At 51.4% G+C, this 16,297-nt stretch overlaps 1 protein-coding gene across 1 annotated transcript; it reads left to right on the top strand.

Annotated features, from left to right (window-relative positions):
- The first annotated feature begins 2,661 nt into the window (after positions 1-2,661).
- Positions 2,662-15,155, top strand: SYP (synaptophysin). Its single transcript, XM_002831631.5, has 7 exons — positions 2,662-2,750; positions 3,865-3,930; positions 5,064-5,188; positions 8,538-8,733; positions 9,452-9,643; positions 11,159-11,489; positions 13,685-15,155. The coding sequence occupies exons 1-6, from the start codon at positions 2,715-2,717 to the stop codon at positions 11,483-11,485; spliced, it is 942 nt and encodes a 313-aa protein (XP_002831677.1). The 5' UTR covers positions 2,662-2,714; the 3' UTR covers positions 11,486-11,489; positions 13,685-15,155.
- The last annotated feature ends 1,142 nt before the right edge of the window (positions 15,156-16,297 follow it).

Below are 16,297 nucleotides of genomic sequence, written 5' to 3'. Positions count from 1 at the left end.
AAGTTTCATTGATATAACCTGTGTAGAAGGCAATTGGGCAAAATCTAGAAAAATAAATTAATTTACTGTTTTGTTCAGCTTCATACTTCTAGGAATTTCTTACAGGTAGACTCATACATGTGCTAAAAGGTGTATGTATAAGATGATACACTACCAGGCTGTTTTTTTTTTATTTTATTTGAGATGGAGTCTCAAAAGGTACAAAGGGGTATAAAGTGAAAAGTTTCCCTACCCTCTGGAAGCAAATAGTATTATCAGGTATCTTTTATAGACACACAAGATGGTGTGCTGAAAAAAAAAAACATGGTGTACTGATAAGTTAGCACAGTGGCTAAGAGTAACAGGTGCTGGAGCCAAACTTCCTGGGTTCATATCCTGGTTCTACCAATTTACCAGCTGTGTGAACTTAGGAAAATTCCTCTCTGCCTCTTAGTTTATTCAGCTGTAAAATAAAGATAGTTGTCGTACCTGTCACATAGGGTTACAGTAAGAATTTAAGTGAGTGATACAGGCGAAGTTCTCTAAAGAGTACTTGACAGAAAACAGCCACAATTTAAATGTTAGCTATTCTCTGTCTGATATAACCCTTCTCTTCTCTTTGTACACAATTACCACACAGTTTGACATCTTGCATTTTTTATTTAACTAAATATCTTGGCAATCATTCCATAGTTCCATGTTATTATAACGACAGCGGCATAGTATGAGTTTATTTAAACAGGCTACCAACAATGAGCACTTCGGGAGTGTCCATTCTTTTTTTTTTTTTTTTTTTTTTTTCCTCTTTTTTTTTTCTTTTATTATTATTATTATTATTATTATTATACTTTAGGTTTTATGGTACATGTGCGCAATGTGCAGGTAAGTTACATATGTATACATGTGCCATGCTGGTGCGCTGCACCCACCAACTCGTCATCTAGCATTAGGTATATCTCCCAATGCTATCCCTCCCCCCTCCCCCCACCCCACAACAGTCCCCGAAGTGTGATGTTCCCCTTCCTGTGTCCATGTGTTCTCATTGTTCAATTCCCACCTATGAGTTATCCTATTATAAACAGCCCTGGCCTGGCCCGGTGGCTCACACCTATAATCCCAGCACTTTGGGAGGCTGAGGCGGGCGGATCACATGAGGTCAGGAGTTCATGACCACCCTAGCCAATATGGCAAAACCCCATCTCTACTAAAACTACAAAAAAAAAAATTAGATGGGCGTGGTGGCGAATGCCTGTAATCCCAGCTACTCAGGGAGGCTGAGGCAGGGAGAATTGCTTGAACCCGGGAGGCGGAGGTTGCAGTAAGCGGAGATCGTGCCACTGCACTCCAGCCTGGGCAACAGAACGAGAGTCCGTCTCAAAAAAAATAAATAAATAAACAGCCCAGTCATGTATTATCTTATACATATATCTTTTAGCACATGTATGAGTCTATCTGTAAGATGAATTCCTAGAAGTATGAAGCTGAACCAAACAGTAAATGAATTTGTTATTTTTTTTTTAGATTTTGCCCAGTTGCCTTCTACACGTTATACCAATGAAACTTCCACAGGCGATTTATGAGAATGCTTGTTTCTGGCCAACCTACCAATATGGAACGTTATCACACTTTTTGATACCACCCTGAAAGATGAAAAACAGTATCTCAGTAGTTTTTTTGTTTGCTTGTTTGTTTTGTATTTGAGATGGAGTCTTGCTCTGTTGCCCAGGCTGGAGTGCAGTGGTGCAATCTCGCCTCAGTGCAACCTCCGCCTCCTGGGTTCAAGCAATTCTCCTGCCTCAGCCTCCCAAGTGGCTGGGATTACAGGTGCCCGCCACCACAGCCAGCTAATTTTTGTATTTTTAGTAGAGATGGGGTTTCACCATATTGGCCAGGCTAGTCTCAAACTCCTGACTTCAAATGATCCACTGTCCACTTCGGCCTCCCAAAGTGCTGGGATTACAGGCATGAGCCACCGCACCTGGCCGAAGTTGAGCATCTTAAGCCCCAACTGTATTTCGGATTTTGCATCATAGCCATCACTGTTGACCTTGATGGGCCTAGTTTTAGTCGCAGGAAGGAGGGTTATTCCAATTAAGAGAGAGCTAAGGAATAAATAGCAGGTAAAGCGGTAGAGTTAGAGTAGGCATTAATCTGACAAAGAGGAAGAAAGAAATAAGGGAGATGGCTAGATGGGGGCAGGAGAGAGTTTCAGGGTGTGCTTAAAATGCAGACTATGAAAAGGGAACCTGGAAGGCCTTGAACCGTGTTTAAACTGCAGGGACTCTGGTCACTGCCAGCTAGTAACTGGCTGACCTTGTGAGAGTCACTTAAGCTCTCTAGGGAATCATTTTCCTCATCTGTAAAAACGGCCTAATAGTCCCTACGACATAGGACTTCTGTAAGCATTAAATGAGTCAACATGTTTAACAAACTCAGAAAAGGGCCTGGCAAAGTTGTCACACTGTAGGACCGAGCGGGGACGTCTCCTCTCCCGGGCCCTCGAGCTATGTTTTCCCAATGCATATTCCGGCACAGTCTCACGGCTCCAGCCTCCGGGCCGGAATGGCTGCGGGTGAGACTGTGGTACAACCCGCTGTGCGCAGGCGCATGGCGGGCAAGGAGGGGGCGCGAGGGGCGGGGCTGCAGCCGCCTGGGCTGTTCCAACGAGCGCGCGCCGCCCCCGCCGCGCCCCGCGCCGCCCTTGCTAGCCGAGCCTCCCGCCCCCTGCATTGCTGATGCTGCTGCTGGCGGACATGGACGTGGTGAATCAGGTACGCGCTCCAGCACCGTGGACAGAGCCCGCCGTCGCCCGGCTGCCTAGGCCGGGTCGCTCAGGCCAGCCGACTCTGGGAGGTGGTGGCCAGGGTCTGGCAGCGGAGACTCGGTCCCCAGCGCTGGGGCTGGGGGTCTGCGGCAGGTGAAGGGGAGGAAGGGGGAGGTGGAGAAAAGGAGTGCGCTCTTTCCCGCAGCGAGGGCCGTCCTCACTGCCGCAGCGGGGGCCCCCGGAGCCCCGTTCATTACTGGCGACCGCGAGGGGAGGAATAGGGGCCTGGGGGCTGGAGTGAGGGCAAGGGACAAGGGGAGGGGAGAGTGGAAGGAAGATGGGGGGTGCTGCGGATAAGCTAGGAAATAGAGCGACAGAAGGTGTGGGGGCGGGGGTGGGGAGAGGGCTGGCACCCGCCCCTCCCAAACAGAGACTGTAGCCCCATAGGCGACCACCCCTTGCCCCAGAGCACACCTAGGGGACAATCCGGTTTTACTCCTTCCAAAACCCCCAGTCTCCTCACCCCCAACACATAGCGACTGAAGCCATGTCCCAGCCCTCCCCCACCTTAATCAGTCCAGACCCTCTCCGCCATCTCTCTCGTCTTCGCCACCTCAGAAACTCACCCCCAATCAGTCCCAACCCTTCCCCATCCCCATCACCTCAGACCTCTACCACCACCGCCGTCTAACACACCTTTACCCCTGCAGACCCTTCCCCCACCTGAGCCAAACAGACTCCTGCCCCGTTATGACTCACCTTCACCATCACAACCCCCCCACCCGAATGCACCCCACTCCATCCCCATTCTCTACCTGAGCCCCTTCCCCATCCGACTTGCCTTTACGTTTCAAGCCTGCTCCCCCTCCTTAACTAGTCCTGACCTCATCCCCATCTCCCTCACCCCCGACCTCCTCTGCCATCTGACTCACCATCTCTTCAGACCTTCCCACCAGTTCTTGGACCGTGGGGCTCACACCTTCCCCAAGGTGTCACTTTCTCCTCACCCCCCTCCCCGAGGTCACATGCTCCATCCCCAGGGGTCATTGACGGGCAGCCTTGCCGCTCACCTCCCTGTACCTCCAACAACCCCACCCCTTCCCCACTGTTTCTCTCCTCAGCTGGTGGCTGGGGGTCAGTTCCGGGTGGTCAAGGAGCCCCTCGGCTTTGTGAAGGTGCTGCAATGGGTGAGTGTGGTCCGGGCTGTTGGGGCAGAGTGCAGGGAGAGAGGGAGGTCATGGGGTCCAGAAGAGCAGGGGTGGAGTAGGGGCGGGTAGCCAGGGATGAGTGCGGGGGTTGTAGGGGATGGGGGAATTGGGCTCCAGGGTGAGGTTTCAGGGGTCTGAAGCCAGAAAACAGATGAGCTGTGACGTCACATAGGGCTGAGGGTACCCCCGTTGTGAAGTGGGAGACTGTGACGTCCTACCTCCTCTCTTGAAGTGAGGGAGGGGTGGGGGAGGTGGAGCCTGTAGCAGATGCTGGGTGAGAGATGCAAAGTCAGAGAAACCCAGAGACAGTGAAGGTGACAGAGAGAATGAGGGACAGGGAATGATAAAGACAGAGATGGAAATACTGAGAAAAAAAGAAATATGGAGATGAGAAGAGATACAGAGATAAGAGAGAAGAGACAAACAGAAACAAAGAAAAAGGAGACACAGAAAACAGACGCAAAGAGAAACAGACGCAGGGAGAGAGGCAGGAAAACAGAGTGGGGGAGAGAGAGACAGAGAGAGAAAGAGACACTCAGAAAAAAGAGAAACCAACACACAGAGAGAGAGGCAAGAGGGAGACAGAGAGAGAACCATCCGGAGACTGAGTAAGAGACAGGACAGAGAGACAGAGACAAACAGACCAAGAAACAGAAAGACACAGACATACAAACATACACTTACACAGACAGGGAAAAAAGAGACAAAAAGAGACACCGACAGATCAGACAGGCAGAGGCAGAGAGGATCAGAGACACAGAGACAAAGAGACATCTGAGAAAGACAAAGACACATAGAGAAACAGAGATACCAAGAGAAACAGAGACACAGTGAGATACACAGAGAACAACAGAGACAAACAGAGAAGAGGGAGGTCAGCATGGAAAGGCAGAGACAGAGAGAGATACAAAGAGAGAGAGAAACAGGAAGAGACAGCCATACCCTTGTAATCAGCTTGTCCTTGGTCCCGATGAGCCCTGATTAGGGGGTGGGGGTGGGGACTGCTCCATCTGCTGCTGCCTGTGCTGGGCCCCCGATCTGTCCAGAGGAGGGCACCTCCCTCCCACATGCACACAGGTTCACTGTGGCCATCCCCATCCCTGCTGCCCAAGGTCTTCGCCATCTTCGCCTTTGCCACATGCGGCAGCTACAGTGGGGAGCTCCAGCTGAGCGTGGATTGTGCCAACAAGACCGAGAGTGACCTCAGCATCGAGGTCGAGTTCGAGTACCCCTTCAGGTGTGCTCCCACCCTGGGATACCAACAGACCTGGGAGAGGAAGGGGCAGGGTGGAACCGGCCAATACCTCCCCCCACAAGTAGCTCCTGCCCAGTTCCCACCTCGAGGCCACATCCACTGGGATCACTGAGCACCTGCCTTGTACCTGGCACTGCTCTGGACTCTAGGACTATGTGATGGGCAAGGCAGACATAGGCTGTGGCCCTCTGGCTCTGTTCCAGCGAAGGGGTAAGGGACAGGCAATAAACAAGATACAAAAGTAAGACAGGTGTATATACATACCTTAACCCAGTAGGTACTCAATTAATGTTAGCCAATATTATTATTTAATCCCCATTCATTCATTCTATACACATTTTTGAGAACTTATTGTATATCTGGTACTACTCAAAGTGCTGGAAGCATGATAGTAACTAAAACAGACCCAACTCCCGCCAGGCGCAGTGGCTCACGCCTGTAATCCCAGCACTTTGGGAGGCCGAGGTGGGCAGATCACCTGAGGTCAGGAGTTCGAGACCAGCCTGGCCAACATGGAGAAACCCCGTCTCTACTAAAAATACAAAATTAACCAGGCGTCATCGTGCATGCCTGTAATCCCAGCTACTTAGGAGGCTGAGGCAGGAGAATCACTTGAACCTGGGAGCCAAAATCGCGCCATTGCACTCCAGCCTGGGCAACAAGAGCGAAACTCCATCTCAAAAAAAAAAAAAACCAGACCCAACTCCCTAACTTCATGGAGCCTACATTATAACAAATAAATTAACAAAGAGAATAATAGCAGACTGAGAGAAACTCAAGGAGGGGATCCTCATGTAGGGTTTTATGGTAGAGAATAGAATAATGAGGGGCGCTGCTTAGATATAGGGAAAAATTAAACCCAATTAAACAATTCTGACATTTATTGAGCTCACACTGTGTGCTGGGCACTACACTGGGTGCTAGGTGCACAGGAATGAGCACGGCTGGCATGGGCGCTACCCTCACAACGATGTTTACCTCCTGCAGGGTGGGACGACAGAGACCCACAGACACAATCCCCGCACAGGTTTCTGAGACTCCCCCACTATTTGGCCAAATTACATAACCACTCTGGGTCTCAATTTCCTCATCTGTAAAAAGGAATACTAATAATATCTACCTCACAGGGTCGTGGTTAGCATTCAATGAGTTAATACTCATCAGGTGCTTAGCACAGTGCCTGGCACACAATAAGTGCTCCATCAGTGTTTGTTCAATAAGTAAAATAAATTTAAGGGATTCAGGAAAGAGGACAGGGGTTGAGTTGGAAACTGGGGGTCTTCGAGCACTGATGGTAAATGTAGGCTCAAGAGATCACCCAGTGGGGAGATGGAAGAGTGAAAGTAGAAGAAAACCTAGCACAGGCCCTGAGCAATGATGAAAAAGAGAGGAGATGCCGGGAAAGTGTGGCCTGAGAGGCAGAGGGGCAGCCAGGTATCCATGGGTCCACAAAGGCAAGGGAGAAAAGTTTGGGGAAGGAGGGGAAGCTGGCAGCATGGGACACTGCTTAGAGCCGGCCCTTGGGGGATCCACAAGACCACAACCATCCCCTGTGCCCCCTCCCCACGCCTCCCATGTCTAGAACTTTGGGTCCTAAGGCTCTAGCCCACAAGTGCCCCAGAAAAACAGTCTTGGCCCTGGGTCCTCCTAAGCAAAATCCCTCCCAAACTGCCCTAATACCCAAGGACCTCTCATTCCCTCTTAGGGACCCCCTCTCCTGACCCAGCCCACTAGAAACAGAAACTCAAACCCAGATGCATCTCCTAGCTCCATCATTTAGGAGCTGTACAACCTTGGGCAAGTAACAACCTTGCTAAGCCTCTGTTTATTCATCTGTAAAAAGGGTCTAATAATGCCTTCTTTAGAGAATTGCTGGAGGCTGTCATTAATGAGACAATTATGTAAACTGCTTAGTAGGTGATTAATAAGTGCAAGCCTCTTCCCTCAGGGCCTTTGCTACACAAAGGCATTGGCACCATTTGCTCAGTCTCAGGATCCTGGCCTCCAATCTGAGACTGTGCTCCAGTACTTCTCCCACAGACATTTTCTCTCTACAACCCCCACCTCTCCTCCATCACACCACAGGAAAGGCCTTAGTCCCAGGACACCTCCCCTCTTCTCTCACATACACACACCCTGTTCCAAGATCCCTTTACCCTCCTTTCTTTCTGTCTGTCTTTTCCTGTTGTCTAGTCGCTGGCCTCTCCTCTGCTATGCATACATTTTTTTTCTCGGGGACCTGAACTGGGGTGGGGGAGAAAAGTCAACATGAGATAGGGAGAAAACAAGGTTCAGATCCCAACTCTGACATTCCCTTGCCAGCTGTGTGACTTTAGGCAAGTTAATGCACTTCCCTGAGCCTCTGTTTCCGCCTCTGTATATTTCATTTGCTAAACATTTCTTGAGTGTCTGCTAGGTGCCGGCACTGTTCCAGGGCCTGGAGATAAACGGCGGTGAAAACAGAGGAAAAAGCCCTGCCCTCTTGTAGTTACAGCAAAAACCAAGATAAAAATAAATAAAATACCTGGTACGTCAGATGGGTACCACTACTATCAAGAAAAATGGAGCAAGGAAGCCAGGCTAAGAAGTGCTGGTTGAGAGAATGTTTCAATTTAATTTTAAGTAGGGAGATCAGGGAAGGTCTCAATAAGAAGGTGACAGTTGAGCAAAGCTTCAAGGAGATGAGGGAGGCCGGGCACGGTGGCTCACACCTGTAATCCCAGCACTCTGGGAGGCCAAGGCGGGCGGATCACAAGGTCAAGAGATCAAGACCATCCTGGCCAACATGGTGAAACCCCGTCTCTATTAAAAGTACAAAAATTAGCTGGGCGTAGCGGTGCACGCCTGTAATCCCAGCTACTCGGGAGGCTGAGGCAGGAGAATCGCTTGAACCCAGGAGGCAGAGGTTGCAGTGAGCTGGGATTGTGCCACTGCACTCCAGCCTGGCGACAGAGCAAGACTCCATCTCAAAAAAAAAAAAAAAAAAAGGGAGATGAGGGAGTAAGACCCGAAGCTATCTAGGGGAAAAGCATTCCTGGCAAAGGGAACAGCCAGTACAAACAAAGATCCTAGGGAGGGAGGATGCCTGGCAAGTTCTAGAAATAATCAAGAGGCCAGAGTGCTTGGGTTGGAGTGAGGGATGAATAACACCTATCTCACCAGGATGTTTTGAGCAATCAGTGAAATGTGACTGGTACATAGTAGGTGCTCGATGAATGGTTATTTCCTCCTCTTCCTGGGGCCTTGTCAGAATTGGGAGGACCCATGATTGGGCTGGAGGGTTGAGGGGGTTCTTAGGGGCTGGGCCACACCTGCCCACCTCTGTTTGCAGGCTGCACCAAGTGTACTTTGATGCACCCACCTGCCGAGGGGGCACCACCAAGGTCTTCTTAGTTGGGGACTACTCCTCGTCAGCCGAATTCTTTGTCACCGTGGCCGTGTTTGCCTTCCTCTACTCCATGGGGGCTCTGGCCACCTACATCTTCCTGCAGAACAAGTACCGAGAGAATAACAAAGGGCCCATGCTGGTGAGTCCCCACAGCCACTTGCATGTAGGGACCATGGGGACACGGAACCTCAGGGACACAGCCATGCTCACAGACCATACCAAATCCCAGACAGGCCCACATGCAAACAGCCACCATAACAGCCACACATATAGCTGCCGCTGCTATTAATCCACACCAGGCATCAGGGACACAGAGTCATAGAGTCACGGAGACATACAGCCCATGCAGAATCCCAGACAGGCCCACACCTGAGAACCTTCCTGCTCTCACACAACCACACAGCCTAGATCAAAGGAAGAGGCCCACAGAGGTTCACTGTGACAGTCATGCCTGTCATCATGCCACACAGACACACTGATTTCTACACCACTGTACTCATACCCTCAGCCTAGACACAAAATGACAAAAATTCCCACATGCAGACAAAAGTGGAAAGACACATTACTTTCCACAGATTCGGAAATCATCCCACAGAGTTCCCCTCCCCCCAACACCCACAGCCACATATCACAATCACACTCCCACATCCTCTGTGTCATGTACACACACAAGCTCAAGCTGGGAGGGCCACCTTCAGGTGAAAGTGTTGTGGGCTTGAGAGCTGAAAAGGCAGGGGAGAGACAGGTCTCTTCTGGGGGACCCCCCCCAAAGAAAGCCTGTGATCCGAGGAGGCCCCAGGGCCTAGCGTGAAGCAGTCCACTCACAATTCTGTCTTCCTCACCCCTGCCTGCCTTAGGACTTTCTGGCCACGGCTGTGTTCGCCTTCATGTGGCTAGTTAGCTCATCAGCGTGGGCCAAGGGGCTGTCAGATGTGAAGATGGCCACAGACCCAGAGAACATCATCAAGGAGATGCCTGTCTGCCGCCAGACAGGGAACACATGCAAGGAGCTGAGAGACCCTGTGACCTCGGGACTCAACACCTCGGTGGTAAGCCCTGGGTGCTGGCTGGAGGAGGGAGAGTGGAAAACAGTACAGTCTCGCATGGGGAGTGGTGGAGTGGGAGAATAAGAGGAGAGTCAGGGGAGATCCAAGGAGTGTCCCGAAGAACGCGTGCCAACAACAACATTGAAGGATGAGCTAGCAATTGTAACTACTGTGACACCACAGACTGTCCCCAAAGGGGGAACATGACAGGTTTGGGAGACCTGGATACCAGACCCAGCCTAGACATGTAAAATAAGCAACTCAGCACCCTCTTGGGACCTCAGTTTCCTCATGTGCAAAATGAAGGAAAAACTTGAAATGTTTCCCCACTTGGATGCCCCCTACTGGCTGGAGTCAGACTGTCTGCGCTCAAATCCCAGCTCTACCTCTTGCAAGCTCCCTGACCTGAAACTAGTCACAGCCTCTCAGGGTTCAGTTGAGCATGTATAATCGAAGACTAATAATGGGTCCTGCTCCCAAGTTGAGTATTTAGTGAACTAAGAATACGGAGTGCTCAGAAAAGGGCCTGGCACAAGGTAAGTCGTATACAAGGGTTACAGATGCTAAGATTACAACTTTTCTTTCCTGTCACTTGCTGGATGTGAGACTTCAGGTAACTTAGCCTCTAGGGCCTCAGTTTCCTCAACTATAAAATGAAGATAGTATTTCCTGCCCAAAACTGAATTTTAAGTGAACTTATAACATGTAAAGCTCTTAGAAGAGGGCATGGCATATAAGGAAAGGTACAGAAAGTGTTTTATGTCTTAAAATTACTTTATGTGGCCGGGCACGGTGGCTCACGCCAGTAATCCCAGCACTGTGGGAGGCCAAGGCGGGCAGATCACCTGAGGTCGGGAGTTCAAGACCAGCCTGACCAACATAGAGAAACCCCATCTCTACTAAAAATACAAAATTAGCCGGGTGTGGTAGTGCATGCCTGTAATCCCAGCTACTCGGGAGGCTGAGGCAGGAGAATTGCTTGAACCCGGGAGGCGAAGGTTGTGGTGAGCCGAGATCGTGCCATTGCACTCCCACCTGGGCAACAAGAGTGAAACTCCATCTCAAAAAAAAAAAAAATATGCAAGTTTCATATATCTTATACACGTGCACTTATACATATATTTTATCTACATTTATGTATTTAGATGCATGTTAGTGGTATAGCTATATTTAATAAGTTTGTATCCTTACATTTTACTATGAATATATTACAAATTTACATTTTATACATGCATAAATGTGTATATAATGTGTATATGTGCAAATATGTAAATAATTGTATATGTAATACTGATAGATCGCAGCATCCCCAGGGCTCCAAATTCTTCTAACACGCCCACCCCGCCAGAGGTGATTTTTCTGCACATCGACGTTCTCGCACTGGGACTCAGAGAGTCTGGGTTTCAGAAACCCCCACCCTGCGGAGCCTACGGATTCATTCCCCGCATGCTCATTCCTGCACGCAGAGCCGCCAAGGCAATGGGCGGGGTACCACAGCCGAGCCTTGTCTCCCTGCAGGTGTTCGGCTTCCTGAACCTGGTGCTCTGGGTCGGCAACCTGTGGTTCGTGTTTAAGGAGACAGGCTGGGCCGCCCCGTTCCTGCGCGCGCCTCCCGGCGCCCCCGAGAAACAACCGGCACCCGGGGACGCCTACGGCGATGCAGGCTACGGGCAGGGCCCCGGCGGGTACGGGCCCCAGGATTCCTACGGGCCTCAGGGCGGCTACCAGCCTGACTATGGTCAACCAGCCGGCGGCGGTGGCAGTGGCTACGGGCCTCAGGGCGACTATGGGCAGCAAGGCTACGGCCAGCAGGGTGCACCCACCTCCTTCTCCAATCAGATGTAGTCTGGTGAGTGACCGGCGAGCGGTGCGGTCAAGGAGGGTACAAGAAAGGAGACGAGCGGGTCAGTGAACCAATAAGAGTCAGGGGTAGAGAGTACGTAAGGCGTTTACTGGGGCAAGTAAGGACTGAAGTTTGAAGGAGCCAATCAAGAGGCAGAACTACCTGCTAAGCGCTGAAAAACTAGCTAATGAATGGAGAAAAGAAGAATGGCGCTTCAAGATGGACAGAATGAAGAGCCAATGGGAGGGAGGTAGAAGGGCAACTCGGCGGAAAGGCGGGGGGAGAGAAGCAGAGCAACCAATAAAGGGAGGGAATATCGGGGGACTTGCGCAGTGGCGAATCAGCGGAGCGCAAGAGCCACAAAGGCGACGAGAAGGTGGGTCTTAGAAGTGACTGATAAGCCAATAGGTGATAAGACCAATAGATGGTGAGAGTAAATGGGCGTGGATCTTGAAGGTCAGACGAGCTCACCAATCCGGGAGGAGGCGATAGATCGGCTGCCTCTCCCCAACGCTGGAGGGAAGGAAAGTAGTGTGGAATTTCAAAGGAGGAAGAGGGATAGGGTGGGGTCCTGGAAAGGCTTGCCGGCCTTCTTGCTGGGCCTTAAAAGAGAAGTGAAGGTTGGCCTCGGTGGCTCATGCCTGTAATCTCAGCACTTTGGGAGACCGAGGCAGGTGGATCGCTTGAGCCCAGGAGTTCGAGACCAGCCTGGGCAACATGATGAAATCCCACCTCTACAAAAAATACAAAAATTAGCTGGGCGTGGTGGCATGCATCTGTGGACCCATCTACTCAGGAGGCTGAAGTGGGAGGATCACTTGAGCCCAGGAGGTTGAGGCTGCCGTGAGCTATGATCCTGCCACTGCACTCCAGCCTGGGCAACAGAGCGAGACCTTGTCTCAAAAAAAAAAAAAAAAAAAAAGGAAAGAAAGAAAAGAAAAAAAAGAAAGAAAGGAAAGACAAAAAAAAAAAAAGAAAGAAAAGAGGCCAGGTGAGGTGGCTCATGCCTGTAATCCCAGCACTTTGGGAGACCAAGGCGGGCAGATCACCTGAGGTCAGGAGTTCGAGACTAGCCTGGCCAACACGGTGAAACCCCGTCTCTACTAAACATATAAAAATTAGCCGGGCGTGGTGGCGCATGTCTGTAGTTCCAGCTACTCTGGAGGCTGAGGCAGGAGAATCGCTTGAATCTGGGAGGTGGAGGTTCCAGCGAGTTGAGATTGCGCCACTGCACTCCAGCCTGGGCGACAGAGCGAGACTCTGTCTCAAAAAAAAAAAAAAGAAAAAGAAAAGAAAAAGAAAAAGAAAAAGAGAAGTGAGATTTCCCTCAGATAGGAGGGAGGATGTAGGGGAGGAAAGGCAGGAGGAAAAGGCTAGGGGGTGGCATGAAGTGGGGGAAGGCAAGAAGGTGGCAATACTTGGATGGAGGTAGCTTCTGACACTGGGTTAGCCAGGATGGAAAGGGCATCCCACATCTAATTCATCAAAAAATCCTGTGGGTCCTACCTTCAAAAAATATATCCTTCGTCTTCCACTGTCATCTCTCCCGGACCTCTTCTCAGGTCTCCATTTCCATTCTGTTCTACTCACAGCATCTGGAGGGATTCTGTTAAATCCTAAATTAGGCCACAGTCTTCCTGTGTCAGAACTCTGCCCTGTTGCAGGCTGGGCGTGGTAGCTCACGCCTGTAATCCTAGCACTTTGGGAGTGCTAGACTTGAACTCCTGGGCTCAGGTGATCCTCCCACCTCAGCCTCCCAAGTAGCTGAGACTATAAGTGTGAGCAACCATGCCCAGCTCACTTTATTTTTTCCATTTCACTTATTGTCACCCTATGTTATACGAGATAATCCACTCATGCATCATGTTCGCTGTGTGAAGTCTATCTCCCCCTGCTACAATATAAGCTCCACAAAGACAGGGATCTTTGTTTTGCTCAATATAGTTTATCACAAATGGCTAGAACAACCTGTTAAGGGACTATTTTTTTGGTTGGGGAAGGGAGACTGTAATCTCTTTGGTACCTAACCCAGTGGGGGCAAGGTCAGGTATATCTTCTCAGCAGAGGCAGCTGGGATGAAGCTGGCTCCAGGAAAGAAGAAAAGACATAAAGCCAGGACAAAGGCATAACAGCCCAACCCCTATCTGAGGGCGCCACCCATGTTGGACCCCCTCTCCTTTCTGTGTCTTTTGTCTCTACAGGTCAGTGAAGCCCAGGAGGACCCCATGGGGGGGCAAGAGCTCAGGAGGCCTGCCCCCCTTCCCACCCCTATACCCTAGGTCTCCACCCCTCAAGCCAGGAGACCCTAACTGTCTTTGCTGTTTATATATATATATATTATATATAAATATCTATTTATCTGTCTGAGCCCTGCCCTCACTCCACTCCCCTCATGCACTAGGTGCCCAGTCTTGAGTGGGCCCCCTCTCTTACCCCGTCCCTTTCCCTGCATCCCTTGGCCCCTCTCTGTTTACCCTCCCTGTCCCCTGAGGTTAAGGGGATCTGAAAGGAGGACAGGGAGGGAACAGACCTCGGCTGTGTGGGGAGGGTGGGCGTGGCTTCAGACTCTCTCCTCTCTCTCCCTCCCCTCCTCCCAACTCTGGCCTTGGTTCCTCCAGCAATGCCTGCCTGAACAAAGGCCATTAGGGAAATCCAACTCCAGGGTGAGAGAAAGGCAGAGATTGGGGGGGCTTGGGGTAGAGAGGACAGTTTAGGACCCAAGGTGGTCTTGGAGAGGAGCTGTGGAGTGGAGGGGTCAGCAGGTGGGTTGGGTTCCAGACAGAGTGGATCTGGAGTCTGAACGAGAGGAGTGCGCTAGAGCATTCTGGGGTGGGGCTTGGAAGGACGCTGAGGGCAGGGTTCTAGAAGGGGCGAGGCTTTAAGCGAGGCAGAATGGTGGGCTCCAGAGTAGGTGGGTCTTGGATTGGTACCAGAGCCTATGGAAAGGGTGTGGCTTGGAACATTTGGGAGACTGAGCTTGATTCTAAAGGGGACAGACCTTGAGCAAGGCAAGAAGTGGGATTCAGGAATGGGCCAAGCCAGGGTTCCAGACAGGGTGGGGCTTAGAATGGGGCTTCTATGGTGGTTTCAGAAAGGGCAGCCCCTCCCCATGGTGCAGTGAAGAAAATGTTTTACAATGGCTGGGTTTGGGCAGTGGAGAGGGGACTTGGATAGGAGCTTCCAGATGGGTTTTGTTAGGGGTGGAGGAGAATGGCTCTGGCTACGACTTGGGACGGAAGTGGCCTGAGAAGAGCCGAGTGATTTGGCTTGTAGGGTGAGGCGTGGGATCCAGAGAGAAGCACCCCACCACACACACCCTTCCCCACTCCCGTGATGAAACAGCTAGGTTAATAGGACAGAACCAACGGGTCTGTGGGACTGGCCCACCCCTCTTCCCCCTTCCCCTGCCCCCTCCCTCCCTCCACAACTCCACCCCTCCTGGGGTGGTTGGAGGCCTGGTCTGGAGCCCCTATCCTGTACCCTCTGCTGTGTCTGTGATGTCAGTAGTGCCTGTGATCGTGTGTTGCCATTTTGTCTGGCTGTGGCCCCTCCTTCTCCCCTCCAGACCCCTACCCTTTCCCAAACCCTTCAGTATTGTTCGAAGAACCCCCCTCCCCAAGGAAGAACAAATATGATTCTCCTCTCCCAAATAAACTCCTTAACCACCTAGTCTACCCGGCTCTGATTTCTCAGTGTGTCTTTTTCGGGCGCCGGGGAGGGGGTTGGCCGGGGGAGAAAGGAGGGAGAGGTGGTGAGAACAAGCTCTGCCCGGACCCACTGACCGCAGTTCAGCTTGCTGCACCATTTCAGGCCCCTTCAAAAGTGTTAGGCAGAGCGGCATCCTCTGGGAAGCCTCTCCTGCCAATCACTCTGTCACTCTCTGAGTAGCCCTGCTCACCCTCCCACTACTGGCCACCAAATGCCCGGTCTTTCTAGGAGTTGGTTCTAATTCTGGTCCCTTAGCCAAGCCTCTTCCGAGCCCCTGTGGAACTCTCTCCTCAAATCCCCAAGGGGTACGAATAGGAGGAAACCTCACATTGCCTGACCCCATCCCTAATCTTCAGACCCTGCTGTCTCTCCTTTCCCTGCCTCCGCCCAGGCTGGAGAAATGGGAGACCGGTTAAGCAAGGCGGGGAGGTGGGGCCCCGGGGTGACTCCTTAGTTCATTAGTTATTCTCTTTTACCTCTCCACTCCACGGGAAGTGACAGGGACATGTGTAATGGGGGGCGGGGAGAGGTCCCTGGCGCCCGCGATGAAGGGCCTGGCCGCTGCAGTCTCCGTGCATAATTAGAGACCATGGCCGGGTTCTGACTGAGTTCTGACTGAGGCCATGGGACCCCCTCGTCCCAGCCCGGAGGCACAGCCAAGCCTGAGAGCGTGAAGGAGAGGCTCCCAGCCCTGGAACTGAGCTGGGGAAGGGGATAACTAGAGAGAGAAAAATGTGGGTGGGGGAGGGAAGGCTTTAAGATCTACTTCTCAAGACTTGGGGTCGGGGGACGGGGCTGGACAGCTAGGCTTATAAGGATGAGGGGAGAGAGGGGAGGAGGGTTTTGGAACCTGGCCTGGCTGAGAGGGGAATGAGAAGGGAGGAGTGCGTATAAGATCTAGCTCTCTGGTGGCTAGGGCCAGGTTCCCAGGTTCCCAGCGAGCACCAGCTGGGGCTGCGGGTGAGGTTGGGGGCCATTGTTACAGCATTCATCGGGGAGACCCTCGGAACCTCACCAGTGGGGAGGAGCCAAGAGGTGTCTTTAACCTCTCTCCCCAAATAAGCATCCGAAATAAATCGACACAAAACGTCAATACAAGCACCCTA

This window comes from Pongo abelii, chromosome X (genome assembly GCF_028885655.2).
Source record: "Pongo abelii isolate AG06213 chromosome X, NHGRI_mPonAbe1-v2.0_pri, whole genome shotgun sequence".
Lineage (NCBI taxonomy): Eukaryota > Metazoa > Chordata > Mammalia > Primates > Hominidae > Pongo > Pongo abelii.
This window is presented reverse-complemented; position numbering and strand designations above follow the sequence as displayed.

Bases quoted from the DNA above. Each gene is read 5' to 3' on its own strand.
- SYP (XM_002831631.5), top strand. From the start codon at position 2,715: ATGCTGCTGCTGGCGGACATGGACGTGGTGAATCAG. The intron at 2,751-3,864 runs GTACGCGCTCCA...TTCTCTCCTCAG, and splicing joins ACATGGACGTGGTGAATCAG to CTGGTGGCTGGGGGTCAGTT. The intron at 5,189-8,537 runs GTGTGCTCCCAC...CTCTGTTTGCAG, and splicing joins GAGTTCGAGTACCCCTTCAG to GCTGCACCAAGTGTACTTTG.